Source organism: Alligator mississippiensis, chromosome 8 (genome assembly GCF_030867095.1).
Source record: "Alligator mississippiensis isolate rAllMis1 chromosome 8, rAllMis1, whole genome shotgun sequence".
Taxonomy (NCBI): domain Eukaryota; kingdom Metazoa; phylum Chordata; order Crocodylia; family Alligatoridae; genus Alligator; species Alligator mississippiensis.
Genome location: NC_081831.1, coordinates 21,970,079 through 21,987,785, shown reverse-complemented (window position 1 = coordinate 21,987,785; position 17,707 = coordinate 21,970,079). Strand labels below are relative to the sequence as shown.

The 17,707-nt window shown below is 52.5% G+C and overlaps 1 protein-coding gene across 3 annotated transcripts in view; it reads left to right on the top strand.

Moving 5' to 3' along the window:
• The window catches only part of LOC102562364 (LIM homeobox transcription factor 1-alpha), a 36,917-nt gene that overhangs the window by 6,804 nt on the left and 12,406 nt on the right, over positions 1-17,707 (top strand). For 2 of the 3 annotated variants that reach the window (XM_019485691.2, XM_006277046.4), the window contains one exon: positions 2,742-2,928. In XM_019485691.2, the coding sequence (XP_019341236.1) occupies positions 2,742-2,928 (187 nt within the window). Of the gene's footprint in view, positions 1-1,798; positions 1,961-2,741; positions 2,929-17,707 lie in introns of all 3 variants that reach the window. The other variant, XM_019485692.2, reaches the window with a different exon arrangement.

Here is a 17,707-nt window from a genome sequence, read left to right as displayed (position 1 = left end):
GTCCCCATCCAGGGATATACCAGACTGGGCACACTGCCTCCTGTGTCTTTTACAAGATGTTCCCCCAGGGTGCCTGAGGGGATGGGGCCATTTCTGAGAGAAGTGGTGGGGAACGATCTCAGTTTCTTCTCTTCAACTGGTGCCACCCTCTGACTTCCAAGCTGCAGCATTTGGTGAAGCAGCATCTTGGGGAGCTGAATGTTGCAGAGGGCTTGTCTCGGGTCTGGCTGCGATTTGCTGCCGGCAGAGATGCTGAGTAGCCATCCTGGCAGTCCTGCTCAGGACTGCATCAAGCAGACAGCACGTCTGCAACATCAGCTGGGGGAGCTGGCTCAAATCCTGGCCAGTCCCAGCCCCATGTTGACTGTTGGCTACACAACAGTGTGCGGGGAGTTGCTTTGGTCTCGCGAGTGCTGACGAGAGTAACAAGCCCTGAAGGACAAAATTTGTTTTACTTCTGTAATGCATTTCTCCTGCTTTGTGGAATAATAACGATGCACTTACAGGCTAGTAACGTGCCAGTAGCTTGTAGCTTAAAGAGATTCTCAGGTTCTGCCTCTACTCCCGTGGCTCTGGCTGCAGGTTTGCACTCCTTCCAGCTGTTTTTTTTTTGTGATTTATCACTAAGGGTAGGGAAGGAAGATGCTTAGTAAGATTCCTCCATTTAGGTCCCCTACCCTTGCAATTTGCCTGTTGCCCATTCTGCCAGCCCTGTATCTCCCACCTTTTAGTCCTGCTTACCAAGACTCACTGTACCAGGCTCTCAACCCCAGCCTGCAGACTCATCTGCTATTTCAGCCATGTGTGTACATGTATGTGCATGTATTCATGCATGTGCACACAGTCTGCTGTGTGGCCTGTGTGGTTGAAATGCAGTGTGTGCTTACACATAGGCTCTTCCCGGCTGCTTTGGTGTTAGAAAACAGAGGCAGGCTGTGGGGTGGGGAAAGTGGTTGTAGGAAAGAGGGTCATGGGAAGTGAAGGAGTTGGGGGGAGGAAGCAGTGAAGGGAAGAGGGAAATGCACAGGGGTAGGAAAACCATGAAGATGCAATCAGGGGAGAGAACATAGGAGGGGTGGGGGGGGAAGCAAGGAAGAACATGCCAGGGAGAGCACAGGTCTGGCCGTCACAGGCAGGAAGCACTATTTCCTGTGCCCGGAAATGACAGGATCACTGGGGATGCCCTGAGCTGCTGGGCTTGGAAGACAAACTGGCAGTGGAAGGGCCCCAAAGGCCACGTGGAGTCTGCCAGTTTGCACAGACTTCTCTGTGGTGGGATCTCCATCTCTCCCTTGGAGTTCTCTGTCAAATGAAACAGTTCCCTGTTCCTGCCATCCTTCACTTTCCTCTGAAGCTGGCTGGGAGGAGAGGTACGCACGCATCTGCCCAGCTTCTTCTGTGCTGGCAGTTTTGTGGGTCTGACTGCCTTGTAGGGAGACAGCTTCTGTTAGCAGAGGTCTCCCGTGCTGTAGTAAAGAATCCTGCTTAAGCAGCGAGATACAGCAGGAAGTAATTGCCTAACAGGCAGAGGCAATATTATTCCCAAGTTAAAGCTGTGATGTAGCAGAGATGGAGCTAGGACACACCAAGTAAAGGCTCTCCTGGCACCAGCATTACAGTAATTACGGTTTATTTCTATTACTGCAACACCAGAGGACTCCATTGCACAAACAAATAATGCAGAAGCAGGCCCTGCCCCAGAGACCGCTCCATCTAGGATGCAGTGATTCAATCTAGACCTCACAGAGCCTGGTTTCTGTTGTCCACATTCCTGTATATTATGCTTTTCTCTACACAGCGAGTGCAGAGATGTGTGTGTGGAGTGCTGCTACATCCAGACACTAACACTACATGAGGTGCAGGGGGGCAGGGAGCTGGCCCCCACGTTCTCCTGTCTCGCATATCAGCAGCAGCAGCCTGGGCAGGGCCTGTCCTTAGTAACCTGCTGCAGATAATCGAGGTGAGGCTCATGGAGTGTGAGGAGCCTGCAAGGGCTGATCAGGGCTTGTGAGTGCTTTCTACCTGAGGGGGGATTGTGGCCTTTCTTTGTGGAACGTGCCTGCCCCCATTCTGCTGGGCACCCCCTTTTCACACAGCCCTAAGAATTGTGTGGGGTAAAACTTGCACCTAGGCCCAAGGCCAAGGTGAGTGTTTCCAACACCCTGCATAGCTCGGTGTGACAGGCAGGGAGCCGGCACATGCTAGGCTGAAGCATCCTGGCTCAGCCTGAAGCCCAGATCCAAGGCCCCAGATAATGAATTTATTGCCCCCATGTACTCCTCTCCCCTGGACTCATCATGGGGAAGCCTTTGAAGGGTGGCCACAGATTGACGCAGTGATAACGTCCAGGGGAAAAAAAAGAATCCTGAATCTGACTGGTTTGCCACTGAGTGCCCCTAACAGAGAGGGCATGGGGAGCTTTGGCAGGTCACTGTGTCTGAGTCACCAGGAGGATGCACTTTGCCCTAGATCCCTGCAGTGTTGGGTGTTGGGGGTGGTCTCAGGAGAGACTGCTTGTATCTGTGGGACAAATATGTTCATGTATTTTTTAGGCTCTAAGAACATGTCCCTGCCTCATATGTACAGTCCTTATCACTAGTAAGTCACACATGTGGCATCTCTCGAGGTCTGGCTTTGCTTCAGCCCAGAGGGGCCTCAACCTCAGTCCTCAGGACAGTCCTTCTTGCTTACAAAGGGAACCTTCTTGTAGCTCACCAGTGTTTTTCCTCCTCCCTGTCCAGGATCGGACTCCAAAATGCGGGAGGTTTGTGCCGGCTGTGACACGCCCATCTCCGACCGCTTCCTCCTGCGAGTCAACGAGCGCTCCTGGCATGAGGGCTGTGTGAAGTGCACGGCCTGTCTGCAGCCACTTTCAGGCACCTGCTACTGCCGCAACCGGCAGCTGTACTGCAAGCATGACTACGAGAAGTAAGTGGCTTCGATTCGTGTCTCCTCGTCCTCCTCCTGCTGCTGAGTTTTAGCTGCTGCATTTGAGGCCAGAGTTAAGAAGGCAGCAAAAGAGAGAAGCGAGGTGTGAGAGGGATTCCTGGAGATGTGTACTGTGAAAGGTTACCAGCAGCAGTGTCACAGGGAATACCAAACCAGGAGGCCAATTTGTATGTATTGCAGTAACCTGAGATGCAGTCCTGCCCCAGTCAGACAGGGGAGAAGGGGAACAAAGGCAGGACAGAGGCAGAGCTGGGAGAAGAGCCCAGATGCCCCAGCTCCTTCCTTCCTGCCTCTTGCTTTTTATCCTTGGCTGTCCTGGGGGCAGTGAATGCATTTGCCCCACTGCAGCCAAAGGTAGAATTTGGCCCATTGCAACTGTGCTGCGGGCCCAGAACTGAGTTGCGTGGGAAAATTGGGAGGAAAGCAGATGGGTAGCAGAGAACATCCTGCAAGGTACTCCACCTTGGGGGGAAAAAAATCTGCAGCACGCTTATAGGCTCAGCAATGTTACGCTTGCTAGCACCATGGCCAAAAGGGACGTGGGGGTCATGACTGACCACAAGATGAACATGAGCCACCAATGCAATGTCGCAGCTGGTAAAGCGAGCAAAACTCTGGCTTGCATCCATAGATGCTTCTCAAGCAAATCCCAGGATGTCATCCTCCTGCTGTACTCGGCCTTGGTGAGGCCGCAGCTGAAGTACTGCATCCAGTTCTGGGCTCCACAATTTAAAAAGGCTGTGGAGAAGCTTGAAAGAGTGCAGAGGAAAGCCATGTGCATGATCAGAGAGCAGGAGAACAGGCCTTATGATGAGAGGCTGAGAACCATGGGACTCTTCAGCCTGGAAAAGCGCAGGCTCAGGGGTGATCCGGTGGCTGCCTATAAGTATATAAGGGGTGTACATCAGGATCTGGGGGAGCACCTGTTCACCAGAGTGCCCCAAGGGATTACAAGCTCAAACAGTCACAAACTCCTCCAAGACCATTTCAGGCTGGACATAAGGAAGAACTTCTTTACTGTCCAGGCCCCCAAGGCCTGGAACAGACTACTCTGGACTCCTTTAAGAGACATTTGGATGTTTATCTTCCTGGGATCCTTTGACCCCAGCTGACTTCCTGCCCTTTGGGCAGGGGGCTGGACTTGATCTTCCAAGGTCCCTTCCAGCCCTAATGTCTATGAAATCTATGAATCCTGCATGGTCAGAATGGGTGTGCCTTGCACTGGAGTGAATAACAACACTTGCTTTGGCTGATTGGGCTTGGAACCCAAAACATTTCTTTAAAAAAAAAAGAATAACAGCACTGGTCCCAGAGCCATGGAGACCCAGGTCCTGCTAGCCTGACCAGAGGCAGCTGTCCAAGGGGAGCTGGAATGTCCTGAAGCTCTGTTCCAAGGAGCCAAGAGGGGCAGAGATGCAAGCTTCCTCGCTGTCCCTCTGCAGATGACATGCACAGAGGTGCATGAGCTGAAGCTCTCCTCTTTGAATGCGAGGGAGCTGTGAGCCTATTGGAGTTGGAGCCCAGTCCCCTGCTCTGTGATGCGAAGCGCCCCAAATCTGTTGGCTTCTGGGTAGGCTGCAAAATCTGTCTGTTTGCTCAGGTTTTTGGCGAAGGCAGTGGTGAAAGCCGGAGGGTGAGGGCACTGGGCTCCATTTGTGCTCTGCTTGGCTGGTGCTGGTTATTATGCTCTCTCCCCGTGGCGGGTAAGGGCAGCTGGATTGTTGCTTATGGACTGTATTTTGAATGGCTGGAGAGAGCTCCAGGCATGGAGGACAGGGCTGCTCTGCCTCTTGTTATTATATTTTTCTAACTGTATAGATTAAAATAGGTGTTAAAATACGAACCAGCCTGGGTCCAGCTGACTGGATGGTGTGCGAAGCTGGAAGCAGAGAGGGCATAACTGCAAAATGAAAGTGCGGTTGTTGTCAGGCCCCTGAAGGGAAGCCTCACCAGAGTTAAATGCAGCAGGTTCTTCGGACTGCATACAGGTAGCTAGCAATGCTTCCTCCTGGCTGTCAGCAGGTTCTGCCTGATGCTGTGTGTGCAGCCCCAAGTAGCTAGTTCTGCACTGACATCCCCAGAAAAGTTTGGGCTGAAGGCAGCTATTTTTAAATGGAGTGGATAGTTTTTGTACCTTGGGCTGAAGTATAGAACAACAATGGGAAAGATTCACACCTGGGCCCAGCTAGAAACATCCACCTTTCTGCGGGACTCTTCAGGAGTTGGCATCAATGGAAACTCAGCTCGAAACTGGCTAAGATTGGGTCTCAGGGGAATGTTGTTTATCCCAAATGCTGCAGATGTTGATGGTGTCCAGCAAAAGTACTGTCCTGTGTTTGTATAGTACGTCACACAGTAGGCTCCTGGTCCAGGGCTCCTAGTCCTAAGCCCTGTAGCAATAGAAATGAATAAGACCTGAATAGCAAAACTTTTATTTCTTTTCTTAAAACAGGAATAGGCAGTGTTGTAATGTGAACACAGGGCTGAGAGTCAAGATAACTGGGGTCCTCTTCCTTAACCTGCCACTGACTCACTGTGCAACCTTGGGCATGTCCCAGGGTGGTCTTGACATCTTGCCTTGGTCTCATTCTCATAGACTGGGTTCCTTTGCAGAAGAGGCAGCAGGAGGTGAAGGAGTCCCCTGCTCTGTGCCAGGGAGACCACTAATGCCCCTTGTAGCTCTGTGGTAGGTTTCCAGCTCCTGTCTGCAGGCTGGACATGTGTTCCAGACTACCAGCAGCTTCAGCATATGTAAAGCTTGTGTCCCATAAGGGCTTTGCTGCTGGGCAGGCTGAAGTGCTGGGAGGGATGTGGAAACAAAGCAGCGTGTACTTAAACCATGGTTCTGCCAGAGCCCACCTCTGGCTTTGACAGCCTCTGGAGGGAGAGCAGCCTTGAGGAACTGGTGCCCAGTCTAGGCCATTCCTTCTGCCCACTCCTGCATTTCCTCCAACACGCTGGGAACAGAGATAAGCTGTAGCAGCCGCGGGAGGACAGGGGCTGCTCATCCTGAACAGGACAGTGAATGATTAATCAGAGCTGCAGCCTTCCACCTCCCCTGGCTGGTCTAGTGGCAGGGCTCCATGGAGCAGGTCGGGGTAGCCCAGCAGGAGGTTATCTCCAGCATGGAGCACTTTGATCATGTCTAGTCTATAACAACTACAGCTGGAGCTCTGCAAGAAGGGCTGGCTCTGTCCTCCCTTGCCGTTCTGGGGGCTGTGATTCAGAGGCTATGTGGTTTCCCTGTTCCCAAGTACAGGGGCTAAAATAACGATGGTGACCCTTGATCAAACCTTGCTAATGAGGACCATTGCCAGAAAGCTGTCAAACCCTCCCACTATGCTTATCTGCAGCCATGTTATCAAAACTTGCTGTCTGTGCTGAACCCTCTGGTCCCCTGGAGTCAGCTTGGAGTTCCCATTTCGGCCTGGGGCTTGGGACATCACTGTTGTCACCACGGTAGCCAGTGGTGACACCATTACACGGCTGCCCCCTCCTGATTGACTCAGCCAGAGGAGCTGGCAGATGGAGAATGAAGAGGTCTGAGGGGCGCAGCACAGGGGAGCTGGAAGTTGGGACTCCTGGGTTCCACTTCCAAGTCTGACTTTGTTTCGCTGTGGGATTGTGCAAGCGGCTTCCCCTCTCTCTGCTGTTCTGTTTCCCTGCCTGTGCTACAGGGCTGAAAACAGCCACCTCCCTCACCATGTAAGCAGAAAATTTAGTGTTCAGGGGTCTCTGATCCAGGGCTTCTGGGAAGATTGGCAGCCTCACTGTGAAAGGCAAAAAGCACAGTTTGTGCCTAGACCCCTGGTGACTGGATTGACTGGGAAGAGCCAAGCTGAGATGGCGCCCAGGGCGGCTGTGGGAAGGAGATGCCGCACACGGCAAGCTTCCTGGAGCTTGGCAGCCTTCTCTAAAGATCTTTCTTAACTATCCAATCTTATCTCCTCGGCGCTTCAGAAGAAAGAATGGGGCCTCCTCCCTGCCGGTAATGCAAGCACTTGGCAGCAAACTGGGATGTAATAAAAATACCAGGGCTTGCCCGCTTCCTCAGGCAGGCAAGCGGTCATGAGAGTAATGAGCAGGAAGCTCCAGCAGCTGGATGCTCCTTGGTACAGAGACCTGACCACAGCTGCTCCCACTTGTGATGGCCATTCTCCATCACTACCATTATCTCCTGCTGTTCTTCCCTGGCCCACTGTGCCTACAAGCTTGCTGGTCCTTTCAGGCTGGTCCCTGCCCCAAAGGCCCTGCAGTCTGCTGCCCTACTCCTGCAGTCAGGTTCAGAGAGGAGCTGATGTAGTGCCTAGGCTTCATTTTGGCCCTTTGCCCTGAGAAGAGATGCACCCTCATGCTGAGAGGCTCAGATACGGCTGTACAGGTGCCTCAGTACAGGAGCTGAATTCAGAAAGATACAAACGCTCCCCCATTCTGTTGAAGTCTGGAGGTGCTGCTGGTTCTCAGCATGTCTGAAACCAGACTCCATGGGCTCTGCTTGGGTGAAGGCAGATGGCACTTGTTTAGAAGATGATAGCTGGTTGCGTTAATTCAGGGCTCGTGTGCATGTCAGCTGCAGCAGTACCAAGTGAGCTGCATGGTGGTACTTTAGGATAATGGTATTTATCTTAGACGGTACTGGAGGAGACAGTGATGGAGGTAGAAATTTAGTCTCTAGTTAGGGCCAGCTAGCAAGAAGTTAAGTTAAAAGTGCCCGGAATCTTTTAAACTACACGGCGTTTGCCAAGCAGCCATTTTCAGCTTTTTGGCAGAGCTGAAGTTAGGCACCTCCATCAAGGGCAGGGTTGGGATTTCCAAGAGCACTGGGGCCCCAGACTCCTGTTGCCCCTTTGAAAATCCCAGCCCTGGATCATTGATTGGCTTTCAGAGGGTTCTTTTCCCCATGCCCAAAGTTTTGAAAGTCATGGTCCCATTTTCAAAGTGCTTCAGGTACTGGAGGCCAGTGCTCCTATAGGCCTTCATCACTGCTGAACATTCGACTACGTAAGCACCTTACTGCCCTTAGGCACTTCCAAAAGTTTCCCCTTGCACCCTTGGATAACTCTGCTGGGGTTTTTGGAGGGACCCAGTTCTCAGCCCCTTCATTTGGAAAAGACATCCCCTTAAAGCTGATTGTTGGCACAGGATTAATCCCACGCCATAAACCCTGCCGCTGCCCCAAGCCAGCAGAGCCTGTGGCTGTAGCGCATTGACCTGGAGGGGAGACCTGTCTGGCACGTATCCCTCCTCCTGCGAACTGTGCAATAAGAGGAAAATGCTTCATTGCAGAGATAAGCCAGCAGCTGCAGCTGAGCGTGGGGGAAGGAATGGGCTGTTGATCTGGAGATGAAATGTTAAGCCCGAAGATGGATGTTGCTCTCCGGTCCCTATCATATAAAACCGCCGTCTGAAGGCTTTTGTGCAACCCTCTCTTCCCCTCTCACTTGGGGCCCAGCCAGCGATCCCAGTGCCTCGCTCGGGCACCTGCCCTGTAAATCCTGCTCTCTGCGGCTCCCCTAAGCGCTATCAAACGGCAACAGCTCGGGGGGGAAGGAAAATACTCCCAGGCGATGATAAAGTGGCTGCAGCGGCCCCGGCCTGGGCGCCTTGTTTACTTTGAAGTTTGTTGTATGGAATGACAGGCAATGCGGGGGCTGCTGGGGAGCTGTCAGCAGGGATCTGAACCGAGGCCGCGTGCTGGCAAGCGTCCCCCTCTCCTCCACGCTCCCTCACGGCCCATGTGGAGATGATTTGCTTGTCCTCTGCAGAGATACAGGGTGAACTCGACTCGAACCTGGCCCACCAGGCGCTCCATCGCCGAGCTGGTGGCACGTGATCAGCACAGCTGAGCACGGAGAAACTGGTGCTCTGAGGTGCCTTCTGGTCCCCGGTGTTGGCGTGGTCTCCACACCCATTTGCGGTTCCTCTGATGTCAGCTGGGAGGGCAGGGGTGGGGGGGCAGTTTGGCCTGAGCCCCGTCTTGGCTGCCAGATTGGTTCTCTGCATTTTTGCAGTGCTGCTCAGCTTCGCGTGTCCAGCTGGTGCAGTTTTCCTAACACTGGTTGCCAGGCTTAAGCTGGTCTGTGCCTTCACTTCATCAGTCACTGCAAGTCCCCTCCCAAGGAGAGTTTGCAGCTTGAGACAGAGGGAGCCAAGCTCCTTTGTCTGCCCTATGTCGTGGGTTCATCAGGTCCTGCGTCATCTGCCTGTCCTTAGGGAGATCTTCCACTGTCCAGCCCTCTGCAGCACTCACAGCTGCTCCTCTCTTAGGGATGTTGCGAGCCTCCCCACATGGTGGCATCCGCTCCAGACCTGCTGTGGGAGTGTTCTCTGTCCTGGCTGCGGGAACAGAGTGGCTCATCCTCTGCTAGCATGGCCACTGGACAGCAGTTCTGCACTATCCCTCCTCTGTCCTTGCACCTTCCAGATGTGATTGCTCTGGTATGCTGCAGCCACCTTTCAAAAATGAAACCCTTGTGGACCCCTTGCCCCCATCATCCACTCAATTCAATCAATTCTGCAGCTAATGAGTGGGAGCTGATGGCTGCCACATCCCTTCCCACATCTGCCTTCTCATCCAAGTGCTGCCAGGCCTCCAGGGCCAATCCAGCTGAGTCAACTCCATGATTTGCCCTTGCTGTCACCTCACTGCAGCTCCCCAATCATGGCAGCTTCTCAAGCAATAAGCCTTTGCAGCCTGTTTTGGCCTCTCGAATTTGTCCTTCCTGCATCCCTGACCTCCTCCATCACCTCTGAACCACCACAGGGATCTTCCTTGCAACAGAAACTACCTCTGCCATCACCTCTTCCCCAACATGCCAGTCTGGCAATGTTGACAGCAATATTCAAGTCCTCCAGATAGAGACAAGGCCTGTGACTGCCCATGATGGAAGCATGTTGTCCTGGGGGGATGTAGGGGCCTGTTCCTTCTTCCCCTGCATCATCCTTGGAACCAGGGCAAAGCATCAGCAGAACATTGCCTAGTTGGAGTGCTGGCATCTTGGCCCAGCCCCCCTGCACCTCCCCAGGAATCGCAGTGCTGGCTGTGAAAAGAACCCAGCAGGGGGATGCCCACAGGTCACGATGGAGGCGGGTCTGTCAGGCTGTGGCACCTGTTGCTTACCCTATGTCGGCATTGCTCTCCTGGTTGGATCAGTGATTTATCAGTCTGTGCTGGACACCACAAAGGCATGCCAGGAGGTGCAGTCCCTACCTGTGCATCCTTCTCACCACCAGGTTCTGGCTGTGCTGGGCAGGAAGGTCCCTGCTATGCCCCCCCCCCCCCCCTTCCCCAGGGCTGTGGAGTAATGAGAAGTGACAATGCTGCGAGGAGCCAGCAAACAAATGAGATAATGAGCCACTCGACAAGGCAGTGATGAATGGAGCCCTGTCCCCAGCTCCCTGAGTCCCTGCGGCACTCACAGCAGCACGGCAGGAGCCAGGTGAAGGGGCAGCTTGGTGGGGACCTGCCAGCCGCATCTGAGCAGCAGCAGGTCTGGACTGAAAGCGAGGGGGCAACAGCCACTGTCAGCGGAAACAACAGCAGTTCACACGTGCTCAGGCCTTTCCCCAGGGCTTGGGGAAAAGGTCCAAATGCTGACATTTTCTTGTGCCCCCTTCTCCCCAGCACAACCTGAGAGAGCAGTTGACTTAGCTTCCCCCTTCAACGGGTGCACACAGTGAGGGCTCCTGCAGCAAAACAGAGGGATAGAACCAGGAGTCGTGACTCCCAGCCCCCGCTCGGCCTTCTGGATGCCTCTTCCCCCACAGAACCAGGGGTAGAAAATGGGCCCTAACTCATGACCCGGAGACGGCCCCATGGGCTCACAGTCGGGGGTTCCTGGTTTGAATCGGTGTTTATCTTCACTGTTAATTAGAACCAATGTTGTCCTAGCTCGAAGAGGGGGGCCACAGCAACAGGTGAGCATTGTCCCATTCAGGACTCTGTCTGCATTTGAGAGCTCATTCCAGCAAGATTCTCTCCCTGTCCCGAGCACTTCGCATTGCCTGGCGAGGTGGGAAGACAGGCCCTGTCTCCTGCCGAGAGTGAAGTGTGCGCCGTGATTAATGACGTTAATTACACGGAGCTATTCCTGCCCCGGCTCACACTGTTCCCTCCACTGGTTGTTCACAGAGCTCAGGAAATTAAACACTAACTTCATAATTGCTACAAAATGAAAGAAATATGCAGATGCGCCTTGAGCATGATTAAGAAATCCGCCGCCACGCGCCGGCCGTCCCCGTTGCAGCTGGATTGTTTTTCTGATGGGGGTATGTGCAGGGAGGGGGCACTTCCATCATGGCACATTATCTCCCCAGTTTAATTAAGTATAATTTACTTTGACTGATCTCTCCTCCTTTGGGGCTTGTTTTCTCCTCCCTGGTTTGTGTCCCTTTGGTCTGAGACTCTTGGACCATTGTTGTTTGGTGCTGTCGTGCTCATCTGCACTTTGCTGAAAGCCCCAGTTCCTGGAGTCCTGGGAATATGGGGCAAGTTCTGCTCTCTCTTTTCCTAGTCAGTGTCTAGACCTCCTGCTGTCAGCATAAGGGTTGGAAACGTGACCCCTAATGGCTGAGAAACACTCCAGTAAACTAACCAGACCTCGTGCTGGGCTTTGCATGGTGGCATTTCATTGTGTTCAAAGGCCTCACTCTATCCTCCATCTTTCTCTCATGCCTTGCAAGCTGTTTGCTGACTGTGTTCATCTGAGTGGTGACAAACTCTATCTCACTCTGGACCTGGGCATGAATGTGGGCTGTCAGGCAGGACACGAGGCAAAATATAGAGCTGGATCCTCTCTGCCACTGACCGCCCGGGTGACCTTGGGTGAAACACCTTCCCTTCCTGCCTCTCATCTCTTGGGACTGGGAGCACTGAGGGCAGGTTCTGCCCCTTGCCCTGTGTGCTCAGAGAGCACCAGAGCTGTGCCCTCAGGTGGGGATGCTGTGGGTACAGCAGGACATTTATACATGAGGCATCAGGCTGCAGTTTCAGCCTGTCCCCAGAGGAAGATATCATATGGAACCATCTTCCTGCCCTCCATTTGGGGCATGGGTGTGGGGAAGAGTTACCTTGGCCCCAGGCCCTGTGGAGGCTGCACCTGGAGCTGGGCATGAGTGCCGTGCACTGACTGAACATTCTGTCTTTTGTCACTCACATGGCCACCAGAGGGCACCAGTGAGGGCAAAGGTGCCCAGGAAACAAGTTCTGAGCCGCCTTGTGCCAAGGCCAATATCCCCCAGCTGGGGGGACCCACTGGGCATGAGCTCCAGAGCGGTGGGAGCCGTCTGAGGCCTGCACAAGGGGAAGGGAGAGAAAGCAGCTGCAGGTGGAGAAGGGGGCAGGACACAGAAACTCAGCACATCAGGGGAGATGTGCTGCCAGGTGTGGGTTACAGCATTGTCATTTGCAAACCAACTGTTATTAAAAGACCCTCAGACTGTTGCTTTTGCACCTTGTGGGGGTCTTGCATCAGGTGCATTGCTGAGCGATGCTGCAGGAGCTCTAAAGAGACAGGGAGAAGCAGACCTAGTTTTTAAAGCCCAGCTCCTTCCCCATGGCATGTGGCAGGGACTGATGGAGCCAGTCAGGCTTCCCCTGATCCCCGTGCACTGCAGGGGCTAAGGAAGGCTGATCCTGCAGGGGAATCCTCATGCTCCATTTGGGAGTTGGTCCATGGGTGCTGCAAGACCAGGAGAAAAGTGAAAATGGGGCATTGAGGACCTAAGGAAAGGCCAAACAGCCTGTGCCATCCCCTGGCTGGTCTCAGGGGCCTGTCCTGCCCTGAGGCTCTGGAAATTAGTCTCTTGCTTCTTTCCATCCTCTACAAAGCTGCTTTCACCAGCACCCAGTTCTCAGTACTCTTGCCCCCAGAGGGTGTGAAGTCCTGGCATGGTCTCTCTGTTGCAGCCTCACTGCCCGGGTATCATTCTCGGGGGTGGGGGGCATTAATACTCAGAAGCCAAGCAGCTGGTTATGGTTTGTGACCCCTCTAATCCCCAAGGCACCACTGCAGCCTGATGACAGGGAATAACACCACAAGGTCTGAAATAAGCACCCTGTGCCAACACAGGGAAAGCCTTCCTGGGTGGTGAGACCTCTGATTTAGCAGCATCCTCTTGTTCTGCTCCAGTGCTTGAAGCCTACATCTGGGAGCCAGAGCTACTGAAATATGAATTTCACTACATTGCTTCATAGTGCCAGGGACTGCACAGGCCCCAAGGGAGGGACAGTGGCTCCCTTAAAGATGGCACCATCTAATCGGGCAACATTATCATCGCCCTGTTGCAGAGATCATACACCACATCCTAGCAGCTGGTGCCCATTGAGAACAACTGCAAACATCTGGGTTTGCCTTGTGGTTCCTCCGCCTTTCAAAGGCAGGATTTCCAGTCCTTCCCCTGGCACCAGGAGTGCCAGGTGGGGATATCTGCAGAGACGGTTGCACAACAACCCAAATTCTGAGCAGCAACTCTAAGGAAAATGTTGCAAGAGCTGGAGACACTGGATGGGTTTCTCTGCAGCTTCCTTCCCACCTGCAGTCCTGGTGGATGGTTAAAGGAGCAGGGCAGCAGCTCCCTCTGAGGTGCTAAGCACCCCTGGACATGAAGCCCCTGATCTTCCCCTTCCCTCTTTGTTTGCCCAGCTCCTTGGTTCTCTGTGTGTGCATGCACTGGTGGCTGCCATCTGGGCAAATATGCCAGCCACCAATATGCCAGCGGCCCCCTAAGCTAGAAGACACAGATTGCTGTAGCTGCAGCCAGCATTTCCCAGCCAGGTCTCATGTCCTTTGCAGCTGGCACAGAGAGGGACCTGCGATGCACACACATGCCAGAAGTATCTAGGGTCTGCTCCCTGCAGCTCTTATCTCCCTTCCTGGTGTCAGTGGTTCTTTTCCTGGCCTCACCACCCCGTTGGCCTCTGTGCCCTGCAAGTTGCATGCTGCCAACAGTAGGACATGGCCCCCTCCTCCAGAGTGAGGCCCAGATTGAATTGTAAACCAGACTCATGCACCACTCCCCTCTCCCCCCGCACATATCACAGTCCTGCTGAAACATGGTTAAAGTTTTCCCTAACTAGCATGATGGCAGTCTCGTGGTTGTTGGGTGTTTGCGTAGTATTTGTGCTATCAACTGGAGTGATGTCCTGGCCTGCCAGGCTCACTCTTGGTCATGCATCAGTTTCAAGACAGGGATGATATTAAGTCAGAGCAAACCCTATGTGTGCCAATGCTCGTAACTCACTTCAGACCCAGCTTATGTTGGTTTTGCTTTTTTTTAAATCTGGACCCATGGGCTGTTATCTAGAGTGTGTGTGTTTCCATGGGTCTATGCTTTTCCTTACCTACTCATTCTCCCTCTGCCATTCTCCTTCCCCCTCAACCTATATATGGAAATGGTCATCTCTGTTATAATTAAGCCTGTCTCTAAAGCAGTTGAGTTAAATGTGTGGCAGCAGGAAAGTCATTTTCAGAGTGGTCGCTACTGGCTAGATGGAGCTCAGCTAATGGCACCTGCTCTGGAAGCCACGTAAGAGCATCCACAGCAGTGCAAGGAGGTTTAGAAACTGGTTGTGTTAGGTTTGCACACGCACATTTTTAGTGCAGATGCTTCCTCTCAGTAGTTTCCAGTGAAAAACCTCTTCTATCTAACAGGGTTTCTGTTACCATAGCCTGGTGTTCATAGTCTTTTCCATCCTCTGCTGCATAGTGGGGAAGCAGTATTATTCTTATTGTAGAGAGGGAACTGGGCAGAGGGAGGCTAGGTGTCTTGCTCAAGGCCACATGGAAAGTCTGTGGCAGAGTGAAGAACTGACCTTCTTTCTTAACACCAGGGTCATCCTTCTCTCAAGCCTGCAAGGTTGCCCGGCACAGCCAGGTATAGGGCCCCAGCACTAGCAAGAGCAGTTAGTGCCATTTCACTAGGAGAGAGGGTTTGTTGCAACTGCATGGTGGTAACAGGGCAGGACGCAGTGAATGCCAGCCTTGTAGAGAGTCTGGGTGGGGTCCCAGCCCCAGAGCCTTCCCTGTCAGGAGTGGGGAGACATGATAACCATGAGCTACTGACTCTTCCTTCTCAGCTCCTCAAATCACCTTCCTGCTCTTCCCTATTTAAAAAGGAGAGAGCGAGAGCACCCAGAGTTTAATTTAAATCACGTCTCCCCAGCTTGTTCTTTTCTCAATCAATATTGCTTTTTGCATCATATCTAATCTCTTTTTTTTCTCCAAAGTAAAATTTAATTAAATAATTCTAATGAATGTTTAATGATGTTCTTTTGTCATTATTAAATCTGTAATAAAAAAGAGTCTGCAGCCCCTCTGCCTGCCTCCCCCTCCCGTTCCCCCCTCAACATCCCCACTTTCTGCCTCTCCCTCTCTTGCGCACATACTGTCCTGCTGTCTCCCTCCCCACCCCCAGCTCTGACAAGGCTGGCATTCAGACCTGCAAACAGGAAATGAGAAAAGGAGAAACAGGATATTGAGTTTGGATACTATCTGGATCGGTAATATCACCCCTAGCTACTTGGGAAGGAACCCTTCCCCATGCCGAGAATACTAATATAGCCCGCCGAGGCTTTGCACTGACGTCCAATAAGGCAGCACAAAATCAATATGAATTGATAACTCCAACTTGAAATTCACATACCCGGAGCAAGCTTCTTGGTTGGTTTGTGCTTTGCCAGCTGGAAAGCAAGTGTGCTGGGGGCACAAGGGGGGGAACAGCTGGAGATTCCCTTCCACAAGGGACCACTTCTCAAGAGACGGGAGAAGGGAACAGCATCAGGAATCCAGCAGTGCCTGCAACATGACTCATACTGAGCACCTAGGATCATGGGGCAAACTTCATCTGTTGTTTCTAAAGGCAAATGGCACTTCCCAGTGAGGTCTTTCACAGATGGGGGTGGAGAGCTGTTTGGTTGGTCAAAACTAATGTTTTCCACCAAAATGTTTCAGTTTCAACCACTTTTTTTAGTTTTGGTTTTGGTTGTGTTTGGTTTTTTGGCGTTACTATTATTTCAAGCCCAAAAGCATGACACAAAATCATATGTTGTCTCCATTTAAAATGTTGAAATTTTCAGTCATGGTCATTTCCACCTGGAAAATGTTTGGAATGTTTCTGTTTGTTTCCTGATCATTCCTGATATTTCAGCCTTTCCTACTGGGCACAGCAAGTGCTTTCAGCCTGCTGGGATTTCCTGCAAAAGGATGAGTCTGTTTTTCAAACAGGTCCTCTGAGTGTTAGGCCAAGACCCAGAGATTCACATGCCCATATCATACCCTCCACCCATCTCTTGCAACACTGCAAAGCTTGTGGAAAGTGCCATTAAGTACCTTATACTAGTGTGAAGAAGGACTGTGTCAGGCAGGGTACTGGGGAATCCAGTCTCAGGAGGATGTGTGAGCACTCTGTGCTCGTGAGGTAGTTGGGTCTCAGTGTATGGGTATCCCCGCCTTGAAGCCCCTACTGCATCTAGCTGTTGCTGGATGCTGAGCTTGTCAGAAAGCCAGGCCCTCTTGTCCCTTCTCTGCTGCTTTAATTCAAGTTCACTGACTTGAGTCTGCACAGGGAGCTAGTCTGGGATACCCGATTCATTCCCTTTGTGACTGCTCCTATTCTGGAATAAGAGTGTGTTGCTTGGAGTTTCTGATTCCCACCCAGCTTTAACCCCCTCCACCCATCTCAGTCCAAGTTCTCTTCCCCCGTGCAGGCAAGCTGTGGTCTCACTCCCCTGCGATGCATTCATTCAAGGGGATAGCATAATTATACTGAGCCCATGTTCTTCCTGAACCTGACCCGGCACTGTGGCTGCTGTAGCTTAGAGACATATAGAGCCAGTCCCGTCACTGCTGCCATGTTAAGTAGGCAAGTTGGTATTATCACCTCTGCTGTACAGAGGAGGAAACTGAGTCACAGAGGGGGTTGTGGCTGCAGGGAGCTTGGTGTTAGCATGTGACTGTACTAGCTTCATGCATATAGCATTGCTCAGAGTGTTCACTGGGTCTGGAGCTCCAGTGCTCTGCCCTTATGATATTGTGGCCTTCCATGCAAAGTTCTGCCCATGGCAGCATCCACTTACTTTGCATGGGAAAGTAACTGTTCCAGGTGCAGGGCAGGAGGGAGCCAGGCCCCTGGCCAGCCTGGGCTTGTGTGGCCCTGGCATCAAGGACTCCATGATGCATAGGGCAAGACTCCCTGCCCTGAGCAGCTTCCAGCACAGGTCAGAGCTGCCTGGGAATGGTTCCCACCGTACAGCAGTGAGTGCTGTGGTGGTTGTGTCCACTGCAGAGGACAGGAAGAGGGCAAGCCAGCTTTCTACCATCATTAGTTCTGAATTCAGTTGGACAGTGGAACAAATCACTGGACTTGTAGGTGTGTCCCTTGTAGCTCAGGTAAGACCAGTAGGATGTGGAGAGTCAGGTGGATGGACAGACAGGCAGCTCTGCTCTGCCCAAGTGGGGGCTTTATATGGAAGGGACTGTCTTGCAGCCAGAGAATATGGGTGATTTAAAAACAAACATGTAAGCATTTCAGCAGCTCTCTGCTGCAGACCCTAGCACCCCTCATTGTCTGAGATGCCAGTTGGAAAGGAGATGGTGCTGGGCCCAGTTTGTCCCAGGCTGTTCCACGCAGCCCTGCTACTGAGGCCTGACCTCACTAAGAATCTGCAGGTGACCAGGAGCCTGAGATCCCAGGTTCATCACTGTCCCTGGCTAATGGCACCATGACCACCATGTCCTGGCAGCAGGCACTGCCTGCCAGT